Genomic DNA, 19,751 nt, shown 5'->3' with positions numbered 1-19,751 from the left:
TTTAATTTTTTATTTTAGTTGTGCTTGGTGCTAATAAGGCTTGAAGAAACTAGAAATGTTGCAGGTTAATATGGCTTCTAAAAATGTTAAAGATTCAGTGACTGTCTTCATATTTTAAAATTGATAAATATTGACTCAGCATATTATGATTTTTCTTTAAATGTGTATTTGATTCATATTGGCAAGTAGTTTTATGTAGTGACTTCACTATTTCATTTCACAGGAATATTATTTCTCAAATACTAAACGTTAAGTTACTCAATTTTGCTACTATACCTAGAGCAAGGGTCATAGAAGTTCTGGTCCTTTTTTTAAAAACAGAAGGAAAGCAGGCCTGTTGAGGCAAAATTAATATCATACAAGGCTACAGATACCTGAGATACACAATTTTGTGAGTTTTGGCTTGTGTACACCCTTGAAAATTGCACCACGGCCAAGATAATGAAGAAGTTCCCAACATTTCTTCAGGACCCCTGTCACCCTTGTGCCTTCCTCCACCCTCACCACCAGACCTTGATCCCAGGCGCTGGCCAAATCTGTGTCCTTTACGAGGGTTGGTGTGCATTATCAGTAGCTGAATATATGTGGAATCGTGTAGAACACACTCTTCAAGGTGTAATTTGTCTCATTCCGCATTAACATTTTGAGATTCATTTATGCTACTATATGTGTTAAAAGTTCATTCTTCTTTGTAGCTTTTGTAGTTTGTAGTATTTGAAACCGTGGACATTGCACACTTTGTGTATCTATTCTGTTGGAAAATATTATGTTTGCGTATATTTTTTTGGATATTAGAAATTAATCTGCAATGAAATCCTGTGAACTTTTATATGGAAATACGATTTCTTCAGCAAATATCTAGGAGTAAATTGAGGGGCTGTGGTAGGTGTGTGATTAGCATTTAAGGTAAAAGCTGTTTTACGTTTTGATTGTACCATTTTATATTCTCAGTAAGTGTGCTTGAGATAAGCAGTTCCTCCATGCACTTAGCCACATTGGATATGATCATACTTAATTTTAGCCATTTTGATAAGTATATAATAAGTGTTTCATTTATATTCCCTAATGTCCATTTTTAATATGCATATTTGTATATCTGTTACTTGATATAGTCAGTCTTCAAGTGTGTAGTCCATAAAGTTTGGGTAGTTTTTAACTTGAGATTTGAGTGTTCTTTCCATATTCTGGACAAATGTTTTGGTTTGGTTTGGTTTGGTTTGGTTTGGTTTGGTTTGGTTTTTTTGAAACACAGTCTCACTATGTAGTTCAGGCTGACCTTGAACTTATGGTGATCTTCCTGCCTCAGTCTCCCAAGTGCTGGGGTCACATCATGCACAGCTATCATAGGGTTTCTAGAAGAGGTATTCCTGCCTGTCCTCCCCTGTAACTCTAGGGACAGCTAAATGAATAAAAATGTGTCATAGTTCATAGTTTTATGGCAGTGTCTTAGCATTAGTAATGTAGTTTGAAATTGTTAGTGTAGATGTTGGCAAAAAGTTATATTTTGGATGGAAATTTTCTGAAACTTTCCAGTTAAATGTAATATAAGTGAGAAATATAATTTGACATTTGGCATATTTTGCTTTTTATAGGTATCTGCTGCAGATAACTCTTCAAATAAGGATGAGGAAGAAAACTCTATGCACAATACAGTTGTATTGTTTTCTAGTAGCGACAAGTTCACTTTGCACCAGGTTTGAATTTAATCCTCTACTTTTGATTCTTCCTTGCACATTTCTACTTTTCCTTCTGCACAGGTATCATAGAATTTGGCTAGAGAGCTGTGCTAGTCACAGAAGTATTTTAAAAGTAAAAATTACGTATTCTTATCTTAATCTCCAGTTTAAAATCGGTTCTTGTGTTCTTAATTCCCAGGATATGTGTGTGGTTTGTGGCAGTTTTGGCCAGGGAGCAGAAGGAAGGTTACTTGCCTGTTCTCAGTGTGGTCAGTGTTACCATCCATACTGTGTCAGTATTAAGGTAAATATGCTTAAATTAAATGACTTAACAAAAGTGTACTGAAGTTTGCTTTGAATTGTGTAGCCATGTGGTGTTCCCAGCTCTTAATCTGCTGTAACTCACAATTTATTATACATGTGTGACAGTATTTAAGTACTTTAAATATTGCTTATATAGGTTAACTCAGGAAATTAATTTCTTGCCAGGCATGGTGGCTGTAATCCCAGCATTCACGGGATTTTGAGGCCAGCCTGAACTACTTAGTGAGACCCTGTCCTCCCACCACCCCCATTAATTTCTTTAAAAATTCATGACCTTAAATTACACTAATTATCCTGTGATTGTCTTGCAGGATAACAAAAAGTCAAGCAAAAATACGTGCATTTAATTTATAAAACAGTCCTTACAACACATTTGTTTTGCTTATAGCTGAAAGAAACAAATATCATGTGTAATGTTCTTCTGTAACAAGAGCCTGCAGTGCTCAGCTTCAGGTTTTCAGGTTAGACATAGCAAGGTTTCTTTTTTGTGGTAATCGTGCACTTGGTTTTAAAGTTATATAAATATGTGTGTGTCTTGATCAATACATCAGTTGTTGATCTCGGGTTTTTGTTTTCTGGTAAGAATTCAGTTTTAATAAAGCCTGTATGTTTGAATAAAGTAACATGGTCTCTGGACTTCAGCATGGAGGCATAAGTGTAAGGCACGGGTCCTGCACAACCAGGTCTTTTCTGGTGTTACTGCGTTGTGCGGTAGACGCACAAACATTAGCTTCTTGGTCCTGAATAATGCCAAACGTACAAGGCATGTTCGTCTCTTCTGTCCTGCTAATCGAACACCATCGCATTATGTCATTATTTACCTAGGATGTCAGTATAGGAAACAAATCAACTTGCATCCCCTGAGAATTCTCTGTTGATAACTACACTATTTCTTTCCTAGGGCACTACACACTTTTGTAAATCTAGAATCAAAGTGAAAAATTACTATTAATCTATCAAAATAGAATACTAGTGCAGTTAATTTATACAGTACTTTAAAATATATTCCTCACAGTATGTTGACTAAAAAAACAAAACACAGATTACATAAAGCCATTTTCTTTTTTTTTTTTTATAAAGCCATTTTCAAAAGAATTATATGTGTGTAAGAGAACAAAGTTCGTTTATTCTTTGTATCTTTATAGTATAAATTGTCTGTAATTGGGTTTTTGAGTAGAAGATGGGATATAAGTTCCATGAGCCTGACTGATGCTTTAATATAAACAGCTTTTGTTAGCTAATATTGCTAATGGTTCTAGGAGAGAAGTTAACATTTAAAAGGGCTCCTGCTCAGAACTTTGTGCATTTTTACTGATACGACTCCTTTTGGGGGGACCGGGAATTGAACTCAGGACCTTGAACTTGCGAGGCAGGTACTTTGCCACTGAGCTATATCCCCGGACCACTTTGTGCATTTTTATTTTTTTTGTTTTGTGTTGTTTTTCTTCCGTTACCAGGAATTGAACTCAGGACCTTGCGCTTGCCAGGCAGGTGCTGTGCCGCTGAGCTAAATCCCTAGCCTCTTTGTGCATTTTTAATAAGCCATCTGATAATTCCCCTTGTACAGGTAAACTGAATGATGCTGGTATAAATTAAGACCAGTTAGTATACTGTTCAATAACTGCTTACTGGCAGAGATAGAATTTAAATTCATGTTTCAGTAACTCTAGTAGCACTAATTCCATTCTGGACAGTGCAAAATGTTACAGCCTCACTGATTGAGAGATGCAGAATATCCACAGACATACTAGGAATATGTGAGTCAGATAGAGGAGATTAGTAGTTGTTGTGATAGGCAGTTATTTGCCAATAAACTTGGCCTTTTTGAAGCTTCTTTTTAATCTTTCTGGGATAGGTCCAGAGAACCTTCATTTTAAGCTGGACATCTTCACACATTTTGTTTTGTTTTGAGACAAGGTCTTGCTGTGTAGTTCAGGCTGGCCTGTAATTCACGGCAATCCTCCTGTTTTAGTCTCTTGAGTGCTGGGATTATGGGTGTTACCATGCCTAGCTACACTTTATGGTTTTGAAGTGTAACACTGTTCAATATACACACACACACACACACATTATTCAAAATTATATAACAAAGTTTTTGTTTTGAGGATCGTGACTAATGAATATTTAACCATTTCAGAAGTTAAAAATTAGTACATTTTATAAAAAGAATATATGTGGATAACTTGTGTGAGAACGGTGTTGACATTATTTATCATCTAAAAAGATCACCATACAAATGTGAGTGAATCTGTGCAAATGATACATGATGTCTTCATAGTCGTGTGAAAACTGTTTGACCTTAAGACCATCTATAAGGATGGCTGTTTTAGCACCAGTTTACCGTATACTTTAGCCATGGCCTTTCTGGGTTTCTGCCGGATCGTACTTTCTGCTCACCAGTGTTTTTCCACTCTGACCAATTGGGATTCACATGTCTCTGGGAATTGTTCACCTTACACATCCCAGGTAGATATTCTTTCTCCTGGTTGCAGGCCTTTGTGCTGTCTTGTACATGTGCAGCCTGGGGTGCAGTCAGGGATGTCAGATGAATCCTGTGTGGCTTTGTGGAATTCTTACGGATCACTTCTTTTCCTTCTTGAACTATGTCCTGTGAATTCCAGCTGCCTTAGCCTTTGTGAAGTCTTGTTCTATCTTCTCAACTCGGTGAGACCTTTATGCTGGGGTTCTCCTTTGCTGGCAGCTTTCTGAAAGGTATCTGAAGGTACATTTTCACTAGACTTAGGTCACACGTTTCCATCCTTTCAGAGATCACAATCCTGTACTTCAGGATCTCCAGTATTTGAAAACAGTTGTTTGATGTTCTGCCCAATTTTCTGTTGTGTTGCGGTGGGATAGAGGAGTGGTCTCACTTAATCACAGTGGAAGCAGATATGCATTGTAGGTCATCAGACACATCTACCACAACTCTGGACACTGTACTATAGATGAGAGCCTAAAATTAAGATTAAACCAGGCTGGGCCTAGTGGCTCACGCCTGTAATCCCAGCATTCTGGGAGGCTGAGGCAAGAGAATCACAAGTTCAAGCCCATTCTGGGTAACTTAGTGTCTTAATGCAACTGTTTCAAAATAAAAACATTATAAAAGAGCTAGAGATGTAGCATACTGCAAAGGCCTAGGCTCAGTCCTCAAAAGATTACACCAGTTCAGAGAAAGAAATGTATGAAGAGCAGAGCACTGTTTTCTAGAGTAAGAGGGACTCTTAAAGGAGAAGTAGTTCAAGTTGTTGAAGTGCCACAGAGAGGTAAAGCAACACACAGACATGCACCTAACAAGTTGATTGTATTTAGGAATCCGGAGGTCATGACTGGCTAGAGCTGTTTGCAGTGCTGTGGTATAGAAACCCAATATATGTGGAGAGTGAAAATAAGTTGAATAACCTGAGATTCAGGCTATATAGGTCATGGGCATAGGTTTCTCTGTGAAGTAAGAAAACTGAATAGGAACGAGGATACATTTCAAAAAATTCTACTCTTTTTTCTTTTTGAGACAGGGTCTCACTATGCAGTTCAGGCCTCGAACTTACAGCAATCCTCCTGCCTCAGCCTCTCAAGTGCTGGGATCACAGGCGTGTGCCACCACTCTGGGCTGTTAAAAATTCTACTCTTAAGAATTGGGTGTTTCCCACGTTATCTGTTCTTCTGAGCTAAGGATTGGCACACTGTGGTCCACATGTTACATCTTGCCCACTTCCTGTTTTTGTACTTGAACTGAAGTTGGTTCATAACAATGATCTTGCTTTTATACATATCCACAGTGGTTTAGTCTAACAGTGGCACAGTCGTACAGTTGAAATAGACCTCAGGGGCCACAAAACCTAGTGTGTTTACTCTCTCCTCATTCACAGAAGAATCTGCTTCACAGGAAAAAAAATCTGCCTTATCTACCTCTGTTCTTTCTGTCCAAGGCTTTTTCTATTTGGGCAAATAACAGATTATAACCTGGTTATCTAAGACTTTTTAAAAAGTTAATAAGTTAATCAAAGCAATAAAGATATATGTTTAAAACTCAAAAGTTGCATGTTGACCAACTAACTCTATCCTATCCTAACTTCATGTTTGAAGGAACCTCTTTTATTCTTTTCAGATCTTTTATTGTAGGTAATTGTGCAACTCTTCCTAATAAGCTAGTCCCACTGCATTATCAGTGTTAGAATTGTTGACTTCTGCTTTGAATAAACAGATTCTGCTTTAGCTCTCACCAGGTGTTCCCTGCCTTCCTCCAGCATCCTTCCAGTATAGTTGTGTTACTGAATAATTTAGTTGTTGGTTTTGATGTTTACTGCAGATCTTCTTAGTGTACCATGACTGTTGCTTTTCCTGGAATTGTTAATAGCAGGAAGAAAATAATCATTCATACAGTTGTGTTACTGCATAGTTTAAGTGTAGTTTGACTCAGTTAATGTTGATTGTGGATCCAGCTAGTATACTCTGACTTTTGTTTTTCCTGGAATTTTTAACAGCAAGAAGAAAACAGTCACGAGTGACTCCATTCTTACTTTGTTGTGTTTACCTACTGATGCACCATTGCATCAGAACATTTGTTCAAGGACCTGTTTATGAGGGCAAATGCTTCTCTTTTCCTGGACCTTACATTGTCCTGCTATGATCTGTGCCAGCAACTTCTAGATATGTGGTTCATCTCTTAACCTTAAGCTTCCTCAGACTGTGATCCTCTAAGTCCATTCCTTGCTTAATCCCCATCTTCCTTTTTTCCCCTATAAGTCCTCATTCTGCTCCACACATCTCTTGGTAACTTGTGCACAGTATGCAGGAGCTGAATTTTTGAGTTTTCTTCTGTCGAAACAGTAGGCTCCTTCTCACGTGATTGCTTGTTTAGCTGGATGAAGGACTGTGCTTCGAAAAGTGTTTTCTTGTAGAATTTGGAAACAATCTATTCTGCTGCCTGAGGTTGTGGGGAAGCTTGACGCCATTCTGATAGCTGTTCCTTTTAAATTTACTCTTTATTTTCTTCTCAGTGGCTTTTAGGCTTTCTTACTGCCCCATGATCTGAATTTCTACACCTGTACTTTGATTGCTTGTTATTTCATTGTGACTTGGGTACTTTAGTCTTTTGAGGTCTTTAAGGAATTAGTTCCAAATTTGTAATACTGTATGATGCCCCTTCTTTGAGGAGTTTATCAGGAATATAGAGATTCTTGGAGTTTCTGCTCACTCAAACCTTTGAGACAGAGGGAAATAGAGAAGGTGAACTTCAGCAGTCCTAGCTTCATATCTGAAATTTGTCTGAGCCTGAAATGCCTTGGAAATATTCTTTTATCTTGAGTTTTTTGTTTTCATTTTGTTTTAGTTGTTCTTGTGAATTATAAGGAAGAAGACCTGTGCCATGTACCCAGATTTCAAAGGCATGGAATTCATGGAAGTGTCGTAGATTGTAGCCTTCATTGATGTAATGACAAATCCTGTATCAAATAATGAGGCACCTTACTTATTTAAAATCCACTCAGCATATGTATAAAAATACAGTATTTATCTACAGAATATCACTTACTGTGCAGGGTAATTATGTGGACTAAAAATGACATTAAAATATATGCTGTTTTCACTTACTCTGCCGAACAGGTGGGCTCCTGAAAAGCATATGTGTGAGCCTTGCCCAGTATTCGGCCCCTAATGCTTGCCTTTTTTGTGTCTAGTTACATCATACCATATTAATTTATGCAAAATGAAGTCTGAGTGTATAAATCGCATGGATTGGTTGTTTGCTTTGCAGATCACTAAAGTGGTTCTTAGCAAAGGCTGGAGGTGTCTGGAGTGCACAGTGTGTGAAGCCTGTGGGAAGGCGACTGACCCGGGGAGACTGCTGCTGTGTGACGACTGTGACATAAGTTACCACACTTACTGCCTAGACCCTCCGTTGCAGACAGTTCCTAAAGGAGGCTGGAAATGCAAATGGTACTCTAGCCTTTGTTCTTCTGTCAGTCTTCCAACTTCCGAACTTCCTTACATCACTTTAGTTTTAAAAAATTGGCCATGCATGTTTTAATCACAAAATACACATTTGCTGTGTTAGATACCAGTCAGAAAATTTCACATACACATTAAATAATTTCCCCTTAATCTGTTTAAGTGTAGCTTCGAGAATTACAGTAACTAAATGAGTAAATAAAATTTGACACTTTGGGGGTGGGGTTTGGATTTCAGGTGTGTTTGGTGCAGACACTGTGGAGCCACATCAGCAGGTCTGAGGTGTGAATGGCAAAACAACTACACACAGTGTGCTCCTTGTGCCAGCCTGTCTTCCTGCCCGGTCTGCCTTCGAAACTACAGAGAAGATGATCTGATTCTGCAGTGCAGACAGTGTGATAGGTATTGTACCTGCACCCCGCTCCGCAATTGCTTGCAAGCTTTCTTGCTTTTTTTTTCTTTTTTTGCTAACTCTGCAAATATGGTAAAAGAAACTGGGGAAATAACCTTCCTGATCATAAAGTTCAGGAATAAAACCTGTTGCTTTCAAGAGTTTTAGTCAACTAGATAGCTAGAAATGATCTCCTATTTTAAACTCACACTTCTAAAGATTTTTAACTGGGGGTTTTTTGAAGATTTATGAATCCTTTGGAATTAGATGCAAAATTATTGCCTGTATATATGCATTTTTCTGTGGAGGCCTTTGGAATCTTCTATTATATTTAAAAGATGGTCTCACATTCTATTTCTTAAAGCTCTGATATTCAATATCTAGGTTTTAGATGCTGTCTTTTGTTCTTCCTAAGTAGTAACGTGTGTGCAGCTTCAAAATCAAGAAAGTTTTCTTTGATTGCGTTGGTGCATTATGTGGCCTATTAGCAATAAAGCAGTATACATGTATTATTAACCATGTTATTTCATATTAGTATGGTGTTCTTAGGATTCTGTCTACAATCTCTCTGTTCCAGAGGAACACACCTCTGTCACTTCTATTTCCTAATAACTGCTCAACATCGCTTTATCTAACCAGTCATGGTGGTGGACTCCTATAATCCCAGCACTCAGGAGAGCTATGGCAAGTTCAAGGCCAGCCTGGGCTATATAGTGAGTTCAAGGCCAGCCTGAACTACATAGTGAGACCCCTTCACAAGAAAAAGGAGAAAAAATGTTACATCTACTTCAAGTTAGAGGTAGCACATAGAACACTTAGTGTGACATTTGTGGTTCCTGCTTGCCCTGACCAGCTTCATTGCTCTTTGATGCATTTAATATATGAATAAAAAATTGTCATGTCCTCCTTAGTAATGTGTACTTGCTTCCTCCCTAGTGCTGTTCTCACCCTTTCCCTTCCTAGTCCTGTGGAAGTCCTGGAAGGTCGAAGGAGAATCGTTGGGCAGGCTAGGCAGTAGGGCCAGGCCAGACTTAGGGATTTTAAGTTTGAAGCTGTTAATTCCTGTTACAGTGTTTAAAAGGAAGCACTTCTCAGTATATTCAGTTCTTTTTAAATGTACAAATATGATCTCTTTAGATGGATGCATGCAGTTTGTCAAAACTTAAATACAGAGGAGGAAGTGGAAAATGTAGCAGACATTGGTTTTGATTGTAGCATGTGCAGACCATATATGCCTGCATCAAATGGTAAGAATAATTTTAAGTCTGAGTCTGTGCCATCCTACCATGCACGCGCACCTTGCTGTCTGTACCCGATAAGTGGGCTCAATTGTGCTTATTTTTGTGAATCTCTTACTTGCACGTGGATTTTGTGAAAAATGGGTCATTTTTTTATAATGTAATTCTGATGATCCCAGTTTTATTAAAGTAATTTGCAAAAAGAGAAAATGAAGTATACGTTTGCGATGTAAAATGTGATTTTGTTCATAAGGAACGTGCCATCTTGTAGCTATTAGCAATGTGTAGAAATCCGTACACTGCTTCTTTCTTTGCCATTTTTGACTCCTTGATTTGTATGGTTCCTTCATCACTTCTACTTGTCATTTACTCTTGTTTTAAAAACCATGTTTAGCTGGGTATGGTGGTGCATGCCAGTAATCCCTGCACTTGGGAGGCTGAGGTGAGAGGATCACCACAAATTCGAGGCCAGCCTGGGCTACATAGTGAGTGCAGGCCAGCCTGATTTACCTAGTCGAGAGCCTGTCTGCAAAACTCACCCCTGCCCCCAGAACCATGTTTAATGCTATTTAATAGTCAAGAATTTATTTCAGTGAGTACCTAAACTGAAAGTTTATCATATGTAAGTTTTAAATAATATTTTTCTGAAAAATTTACCTGAATTATTTTCATTCCAGTGCCTTCCTCAGACTGCTGTGAATCTTCACTTGTAGCACAAATCGTCACAAAAGTAAAAGAGCTAGGTAAAATCTGAAATGCTTTACTCAATTGTTCTTTAGAGAAAGCGTTACGCATGGTCAGTTTTTATATAATAATTGGCTTGCCACATATTATATAAAATATTCTTAGTCATACAGATGTTTGTTGTAAATTTCCTGATGTTAAAAATTTTTATAGCTGAAATATAAAATGTTCATCTTGTCTCGTTTTACTTGGGCAGTATTCCTATAAATTTTATAGCAAATGGCCATTGAAAATTAGCAGCTCTTAAAAGAACTGTTTATGCCCTGTTTGCTTTGGCTTTACTGATACCTCACTCTGTGTAGTTATTAGCAGAAAAGAAGCCCTTAACAACAAGTTCCTTTAGATATGTCCAGTACTGTACTTTAATCTTTTCCTTTTTTTTCTATGACAGCCTAGAATGGGGACTCTGATGTTTTTACAGTCTTTCTTTTGACTACATATATTTGATATTATCTAATAAAAAATTAGGGTGGTAGCCAGGTGTGGTGGCGCATGCCTGTAATCTCAGCACTCGGGGGGCTGAGGCAGGAGGATCGTTGTGAATTCGAGACCAGCCTGGGCTAGAAAGTGAGCTCAAGGCCAGTCTGAACACAGAGCGAGACCCTGTCTCAAAAAGACCAAAAAAAAAAAAAAAAAAAATTAGGGTGTTATAGGAATTATTCTAATGAGCAGCAGTTTTGTACATTAAACATTCATTTTGCAGGGTTTCTATGTACTTACTCCCTATAAGTGATTATATTGGCACTGGTTTTCACACGGCTTTCTGGAGTGTTCCTCTCTTTTATTGATTCATCCTTACCTATTGTTCTGTTCTAGGGAAAGGTTTGTAGTTGGATGACTGATGCATATCTTTAAGCTTCAGTGCTTTCTTTCTAAATTCTTCCTTATGATGCACAGAAATGACAGGAAGACCATTTTTTAAAAACATGCAGTCTTTTGCCTAAAGTCCAGGAAAGCTTGGCTAGTTATTCCCAGTTTTGATTAGGCATCATTATGTTAATTATTCGTGTATCTAATAGATAATTATTCCATGGAACTGCAGTTGCATTCCTTCAGTATACGTATTGTGTATTAACAATAATTAATTTACTGGTCAAATTCAAAAATGAAAGTTTAAATTTGTATTCTTGATATTTTTTAAATTTTAGATCCACCTAAGACCTACACCCAGGATGGTGTTTGTCTGACTGAATCAGGGATGACTCAGTTACAGAGTCTCACAGTTACTGTTCCAAGAAGAAAACGATCAAAACCAAAATTAAAATTGAAGATTATAAATCAGAATAGTGTGGCCGTCCTTCAAACCCCTCCAGACATCCAATCAGAGCATTCAAGGGATGGTGAAATGGATGATAGTCGAGGTAATACTGATTTGTCATCCTTGGAATACATGTGCAAGAATTAATGTATAAAATAACTTTTGAAATCTTTATGACTTACAAGGATAAATCCCACTGACTTAAACAACCCTGGATGTGGCATGTCCCCTTTCTGAATGATCTTCTTAGACTTTGCCTTTTAAAGTTCATTTACTTTCATGGATCCTCTTAGGATTCAGTTATCTTGTACACATCTCCAAGGCAAATTCAGAGGGTTTGACTTTAGTTTGCTAGACAGTAGCGTAATACATCTCAAGTATTGTAAGCTTGGATGCCATGTTTAAGTTAAAGTAGAATTTGATCTGTTCATTGTAGAAATGGAAAAATGATTAATAATATTGCTTCAGGTACATATTTTACTCACAGGTGCTCGGCATAAACCGACTAATATTTTCCTCTGGTCAGTATAGATACAAAAAAAGTTATTATAGCTAAACTGTAATTTGAATTGTTAAATTCAGTACAAGTTATATTTTTCTTATCTCCAAAGATTACTACAGAACTGTTTGTTTTTAGGGTGATGTTTTTACTTTTCAGCTGATTCAGAAATAACTTGCATTATGTTTCATCAGTCAGTAGTATTTATTGTATGTGCACTGTGTCAAATGTTGGAAATGATTAACAGTGAGTGAAAGAAATAAAACCCCTTTCTCGTGGAGTTAATATTTCAGTGTTAGCGTACAAGACTGTAAAAAATAAGCCCACAAAACTCTAATTCAGGCCACGATGGCTGCACATGAGGAGCCAGAGGTCTAGTTCGAGGTCATGCTGGTGTGCAACAGCGGCACTGGGAAGACCACGTTCACGATGGGCAAGTTCTAGAAGAAGTATGGGCCATACTGGGAGTGGAGGTGCATTTAATTGTGTTCCACACCATCTGGAGCCCCATCAAGTTCAGTGTGACTCCATCCAGGCTCAGTGTGCTGATAGCACATTCCGTGTGAGATCAAGGGTTATCCACAAGCACGTGCCTGGCTGGCACAGAGATCTGGTGGGAGTGTGTGCGAACATCCCCACTGTGTTGTGTGGCAACAAAGTGGACATGAAGGATAGGAAAGTGGCTTTTGCTGAAAGAAGAATCTTCAGTACTGTGGTATTTCTACCAAAAGTAACCACAAGTTTGAGAAGCTCTTTCTGTGGTTCTCCAGAAAGTTCATCAGAGACCCAAACTTGGAGTTCATCACCATGTTCACTGTGGCCTCACCAGAGATTGTCATGGACCCAGCCTTGGTGGCACAGTATGAGCATGATTTAGAAGCTGCTTGGACCACTGCTTTGGGGCATGAGGGTGCTGACCTGTAAGAAAGGGAAGTGGGAGCCCACGGTCAGAAGTCTAGTTTTACAGGAACGGTCCTGAGTAAATGTGGCAGTGAAAGCTTCATGTTTTGGAACAGCATATTTAGTTGTTTGGAGCTGGTTGTTTCCTTTTTGAGTTTCAGGTGTAAGACTGCTACAGTCATCACAATAAATAAACTTAACTCAATTATTGTGTTGAGCAGGTACTAAGGAAAAAGTAAGAGGCTAAACAGAAGAGTATAGGCAGTGGTGTTGTGGGGTCAAATGAATGGAAAGTGGTATTTAAGCATAGACTTGAAGGAGATGAGTATGTGAGCCACTTGATTACCTGAGGATAAAGCATCCTCAGATAATGAGTGCATCAAGGCAGAGGCCCTGGAGAGAGCACGCCCAGCATGTGTGAGGGCAGAGTGACCTAAGGGGCAGTAGGAGCCAGGGAGGTCGCAGGTGTGGGGAGAGGACGGGGCAGGTTGATGGTTGTAGTGCTGGTGGTGGTGTCATATCTGACACTTAGGGGGTTTGCACTTGCCAGAGGGTTATGGGATGTTTCTGAAGAGAAAGGGGCATGTTCTCATTTGTATTGTAAGATGTCATTCTGCTGTCAGAATGTTAGATACAAGAGTTGTGTCTAGCAAATCAACCAGCAGGCTAAGCCAGTAGTCCTCAAGTAAGAGGTAATTGTGGCTTAGAGAAGATACTGCTTATAAATTCATGGTAATTTACCATGTATTCCTTGTTTTGTTTTTGCAGGAGTGTGTTTGGGGTTTGTGTTTTTGTATTTTTTGTGAGCAAAGTTGTGGTTATGTATAAGTGCATTTTAAATACAGTTGAACAGTGAATTTGATTTGGAAGTTTAAAGTGGATTGGGGGTTGTAAAGAGATAAGGGGAATTGATCCAGATCTGCATCAGCCAGAATACATGAAGAAGTTTAGTTTCTGATAACATTAAAACTTGTGTGAGAAAGGATTTTACCCTGACTCCCTTAAATTTGGGAAATGGTATGTTTTACTAAATGTGAAAGGATTCTTGATAGTACACATTATTTTCCAAGTCTTGAGATTATAGAATCTTCAAAAACAACAGAGACTTTGGAAAGTTTCCTTGTACCTGCTGTTCTGTGGAACAGCACTATGAGAGATGGTGTTTTATTCCAACTTCATACTCTGTTACTCCTGTCATGTTAACAAAATCAGTTGGAAAATTACCCAGGCTTTGTTTGAAACGATGTATGTGGTAAAATGCCCATCTTTAATTTGACCTACTGAATCTGTTCTTAATGGATTGAAAGTGAATGTTGTTTCGTGTATCAGATGCTGCAGTGTTAGTGGAGACAGTTTTGGGATTTGGTCAGTTGAGTGTCGTACTTCGTGACTCTTCCCTCGTGCCCCTAGTGTCTGAGGATCTGAAATCCTTGGTGAAGGAGTGATACTTTTTGTAGGATGAGGTAAATGTGTGTTATTTGACAAACATTTGTTTTTCTTTGTTTACTAAATAAAATCCTTTTAAAAATTGGATGCTATAACTTGCTATCATGAAGGTGTAGTTAATATTTTATAATAAATTTTAAAATCATTACTTATATATTTTGATCACCCACCCTGTATGTGTGTGACACATACGTGTACATGCCACATACATATTTAAAGTGAGTTTTATGTCTTTATTCAAAGTATGCCTGTTCTGGAAAAAAAAATAGGAAAAAATTGTCATCTTCAATTTGTATTGTTATATAATGCTCAAATTTCTAATACAATCGCTCCTTTTTTGTTACTTTGTATGAAACCAAGATTAGCTGCATTTAAAGTTCTATGTGCAGACTCTGTCTCAGCATTCTGAAAAAAAATAAAAAGCGTAGTTGGACCATGGGCTTTGTTCACCAGCTCTGGTGCTTTTAGCCAAGTTACTCAGCTTCTGTGATGCTTAGACTGTCCGTGTGTAAAGTGTACTACATATGCTAGGACCAACCCCACCAGGGTGGTTGTGTTGCGCACACACCAGATTTGTGCCCTGCTCACCACAGCACTTCCCAGATGTGGCTTTCTCTGGACCAACCAGCTGTTAGTGTCCCATCTGTGCTTCCCCATTGGCTCTGTTCTCATCTCACAGCTCAGCAGAGCCCCACATTGTTTCTGTCGTTGTGATGCAAGATCTGACCTGTCAGTGAAAGGAATTATCCCTGTGTTCTTGTAAGTGGGTGTTGGGGGTAGTGATTTTCTGCCAGTGCCGGTCTCTGAACTGAATGTTTCCAAATCTTTATTTTGAAAGTATAGGAAAACTGTAATGAAAGAATGCATAGACTTTCCCCTCTGTAGTAGGGTGAGACTGGGTAATTCCAATATTAAATTTTGAGAAGTATTGTTGACTAAAAGTGATCTTCAGCTGTACAGTTTGTCAGAATATAATACAGATAACATTACACATGTAATTTTAGACGTATCATTAAACTCCACTGGAGTCTCCAAAGTCCAAATTAACTAGTGATGCCCTGGAGTATCGCAACAGTCATGTTTTTGAAAAAGTTTCCTTTTGCCTCTGTTGATTTTTTTTTTTTTCTTTTATAACTACTTTTAAAGATGAGTCATTAATCATTACCACAGTGTATCAGAAGTAAATTTCATGTGCAGTAGAAGCAGACTTCCTTCTTATTCACCTGTTGGAATCTGGAAACCCTGTTATACAAGAAAAAAATCCTGCCCTTAAAGAAAACAAAACAGTGTGCATTGAGAATGTGAATGAGCTAGGAGAGTATTATAGCAAATTAACCACAAGATTGAACTAACATAAAATTAGAGGGAGGGGCTGGGGATATAGCTCAGGGGAATAAGCGCCTGCCTGGCAAGTGCAAGGTCCCGAGTTCAATTCCTGGTACCACCCCAAAAATGAATAAATAAAATTAGAGGGAAATAAATTGGTTTTGAAAGAAACTGAGAAGTCTTGACCAGAGGAGAAAAGAAACTAGAATTTGTCAATGCTGTCATCCAGACTTTGTCTTCTCCAGGGTATTTTTAATGTCCTGTGATGAACGAAGATGGATAACATAGGAAAGGGACAGAGTTAATCCTGAGTTAGTATGTAATTTGGGGTAGCTTTTAGCAACTAGGTAGTTTTCAGTTACCACTGTGGTTGGAGCTCAGAAGAGTTCTAGGTTAGAGAGAGGGATCTAGGACTTGGAGACATAATGAAAAGAGAACGATTTGTAAAATGCAAGTTGACTGATCATCGTCTTTTTGAGGTCTTTCTCTGTGTGTTCCCCTTATCTGATTCTTAATTTTTATCCCTGAGGACACACTGCATTAAGCAGTGGGGCATCTTTGATTGTTTTTCTGCTTTCCCTACCTGCTGAGATGCATAGTTACAGTGGCTTGGTGGCCCCTTGGCTTTATAGTCCTCTTTACCTATGGAGTATGTATCTGGTGGACTTCTACAGTTTCATCTGTACATTTACTTTTTTCCAGAAACAGAACTTATGGATTGTGATGGAAAATCAGAATCTAGTCCTGAGCGAGAAGCTGTGGATGATGAAACTAAGGGAGTAGAAGGAACAGATGGTGTCAAAAAGAGAAAAAGGAAGCCATACAGACCAGGTGAAGTGCCTCAGCTGGAAAGCTGTAGCTAATTTAAGAGAATACAATATTGAGGACTTCAGCTAGGTGGGAGAGCACTTTCCTGTACTCTCAGCTCTCTGGAGCCTGAAACAGGAGAATTGTGAGCTTAAGGACAACCTATTTGTCCTACCTAGCCCTCGGCTATATAGTGAGACACTGTCTCAAATACAATTGAAAAAAGCCAGGTGCAGTTGTCCTCTGGCAGCTAAGGCAGGATTGCTGTGAGTTCAAGGCCAGCCTGGACTACCTAGCGAGGCCCTGTCTCAGACGCCCGCCCCCAAATCGAGGACTTGAGTTATTAAGTAATCAGTACTAAGTATAACATCCTAAGAACTCTCAGAAATGTGTAAGTGTGCACCAAATAACTAGACTATTTGAATGTGCTTTTTGGCTGATGAGTTTGTTGAGTATCTTGAGTAAATCATTATTCAGTGCCTTTTCCCAAACATGTAGCCATTTTATTAAATGCTTTACTAGTTGGTTTTTATTTATAATCAACTCCAAAGCCTTTCATATATTTTCCATTGATACATACTTTTGCAGTTCTCTTTTCACCTCTGACCGTCTGATATTTTTATGTTTTAAAAACTTGTTTCAGTGTTTATGAAGGAATGTCAGTAAGGGTCACTGTGAGGTGGACATGACAAGGTCCTCATGACTCCTAGAATTTATAATCCAGTTAGTAACTACAAATGATTTAACACCTTCTTATTTCCTGTTTTCTTCAGGGGTAGAGAGAAAAGCTGCCTGCCTTATGAGATTTTATTTACCATATTGAAGTGTCACAGTACAGAAGTTGTAGGCTTTCTTTAGTCTGTTTACTAACGTCTGTGAACCAGTAAAGGAGGCATGAAATTGGAATAGGATAACCTTTATTCTCCTGATTCCTCATCTTTTTATTGTTAAAGAGTCCTTTAAATTCCTTTCGATATATAAGGAAAACACCTTCTCACTTTATTTGCATTCTGTAAGGACTGAAGATTAGTTTCATCCCAATCATTTTGTGAAAATGGTTTTATTTCTTAATTATGAAGTTTACAAACGCCATTTACCTTTTTTTTTTTTTTTTTTTTTTTTGCGGTGCTGGTGATTGAACCTAGGACCTTGCATATACTAGGCAAGTGCTTTACCACTAAGCTACATCCCCAGCCCACATTTACTTTTTTGTAAGATACTGCAAATTCTTTCTAAGGACTTTATGTTTTGTTGTTTTTTTCCCTCTTTCTCTTCCTTACATGGAAGTAATCCCTTTAATTGGGGTACTCTGTAGGTCTCAGAGTATATTGTTAGACAGCTGTATCATTTGGCAAAAGCTTAGTAGTGTGACTGTGTGCAAGGCAGTATTCTAAGCACTTTATATTTATTTATACTTATGTCATATATATGTGAGAAGGTGCTATATACTGTCCCCATTTTATCAGTCAGAGAACTGTGGCACTGAAGGATTACTTGCCCAAATTTAGTTATTAAATAGAATTACACAGTATTGTGTGTCCAGATTTTGTGCTCTCAACTTGGGAGCTCTGTGTCTTATGTCTAAACATAAGGCATTCATACTGTAGAAAAACTAGGCACAGATTCGAGTCAGATTAATCCAGGGGTTCTCAGCCACTGGACCACAAGCTGGTACAGGTCTCTAACCTCTTAGGAACCAGGCCACATAGCATGGGGTGAGCGGCTGTCGAGGGAAGCTTCATCTGTGTTTACAGCTGCTCTAATTGCCTTGCTGCCTGAGCTCTGTCTCCTGTCAGATCAGCAGCATTGTTAGATTCTCATACAGGCACAAACCCCACAGTGAATTGCATGTCCAAGAGATCGAGGTGACATGCTCCCTTGAATCTGACCCTTGCCCCCTCTTGGGAAGAAATTCTCAAAGTTTGGGGATGGCTGTATTCATCAATGTATGCCTTATTTAGTTTGTATGTTGTGTTCTTCACTAATGTACCAATGATTACAGTGTACTGTTAATAATTTGATGTTTAGTAGACAAAAGAGCATAATCTACTGTTCAGTGTTTATTCTGACCTAGTCTAGAAGGGTAAATGCATGGAATTCTTTTTGTACTCTAGAAAATTTTAATTCCTGCTTAATTAGTGATAACAGTAGCATTAATTTTTTTTATTTGAAACCTGTTCTGTTTTACAGAAAAATGAGATTATTAATTTAGAATAGCCCAGAATGAATGTTGGAAAATGCCTCACTATTAAAGCAATTTCATCTTACTTACTGTAGAAGTACAGTATATATATAGGAACAAATTAAAAGTATTTATCAGTTTATCTAATTTCTTGTTTTGGACAGGTATTGGTGGATTTATGGTACGACAAAGAAGTCGAACAGGGCAAGGAAAAACGAAGAGATCTGTGATCAGAAAAGATTCCTCAGGCTCTATTACCGAGCAGTTACCTAACAGAGATGATGGTATAGTACTGAATTTCTTTGATTTAACCCCTTGATCTTGATGTCTTTATTAGAAAGAACTATCATAAATAATGCCACTGTCACAACTATATTGCTCTTATTGATCAAAGGATTTAAATGCACGTATAATTCATACTTAGTATAGCAGTCAGGTTTGATAAAAAAATGATTTAAATACAACAGACTCTTTTCCTTTTTAATTTATTTTCTTTTTCTTTTTCTTTTTCTTTTTCTTTTTCTTTTTTTTTTTTATTCCTTTTGGTCCTGAAGATTGAACCCAAGGGCCTCACATATGCTAAGAACATGCTCTGTACTGAGCTATCACTCAGACCACTCCTCCAAGACTTCTTCTTCATTAAATGTATTTCCTATATTAAGTATAGGCAATGTAAGGACTCAATCGCTTACTTATGTAAGATACTTTTTGGTCATCTAAACAAAGGCTTCAGCTTCTTAAAATGCAACTCAGATCTGTGCAGTTTAATTGAAAGTGACAGGTTACTCCAGTGGCTTTTGATAAAACTATAATGTTGTATAAACACATCTACCAGTGAACATGTTCTCATTCTTAGTGCTTCAGAGAATAACCTCATTAATAATATATTTCTGAACTTAGAATTGCTAGAAGGAAACACAAACATTTTTGAAAAAAGATTTTTCCTGTCTGTTTCCAGTATATTTTACAGAAAGTTGTGTCCTCCAAATTTCCTGTAGGGGTATATGAGTACGC

The 19,751-nt window shown here is 38.0% G+C and overlaps 1 protein-coding gene across 3 annotated transcripts in view; it reads left to right on the top strand.

Annotated features, from left to right (window-relative positions):
• Positions 1–19,751, top strand: part of Kmt2c (lysine (K)-specific methyltransferase 2C) — a gene marked incomplete at its 5' end in the record, with an annotated part of 175,128 nt that overhangs the window by 94,757 nt on the left and 60,620 nt on the right. For all 3 annotated transcript variants that reach the window (XM_013504579.1, XM_013504577.1, XM_013504578.1), the window contains 9 exon segments: positions 1,593–1,694; positions 1,876–1,980; positions 7,753–7,934; positions 8,184–8,348; positions 9,475–9,584; positions 10,253–10,318; positions 11,468–11,680; positions 16,451–16,579; positions 18,902–19,021. In XM_013504579.1, the coding sequence (XP_013360033.1) occupies positions 1,593–1,694; positions 1,876–1,980; positions 7,753–7,934; positions 8,184–8,348; positions 9,475–9,584; positions 10,253–10,318; positions 11,468–11,680; positions 16,451–16,579; positions 18,902–19,021 (1,192 nt within the window).

Source organism: Chinchilla lanigera, unplaced genomic scaffold (assembly GCF_000276665.1).
Source record: "Chinchilla lanigera isolate Chin_1 unplaced genomic scaffold, ChiLan1.0 scaffold00090, whole genome shotgun sequence".
Classification (NCBI taxonomy): Eukaryota; Metazoa; Chordata; class Mammalia; order Rodentia; family Chinchillidae; genus Chinchilla; species Chinchilla lanigera.
Note: the sequence above shows the minus strand (reverse complement) of the source record. Positions and strands in the feature narration are given on the sequence as shown.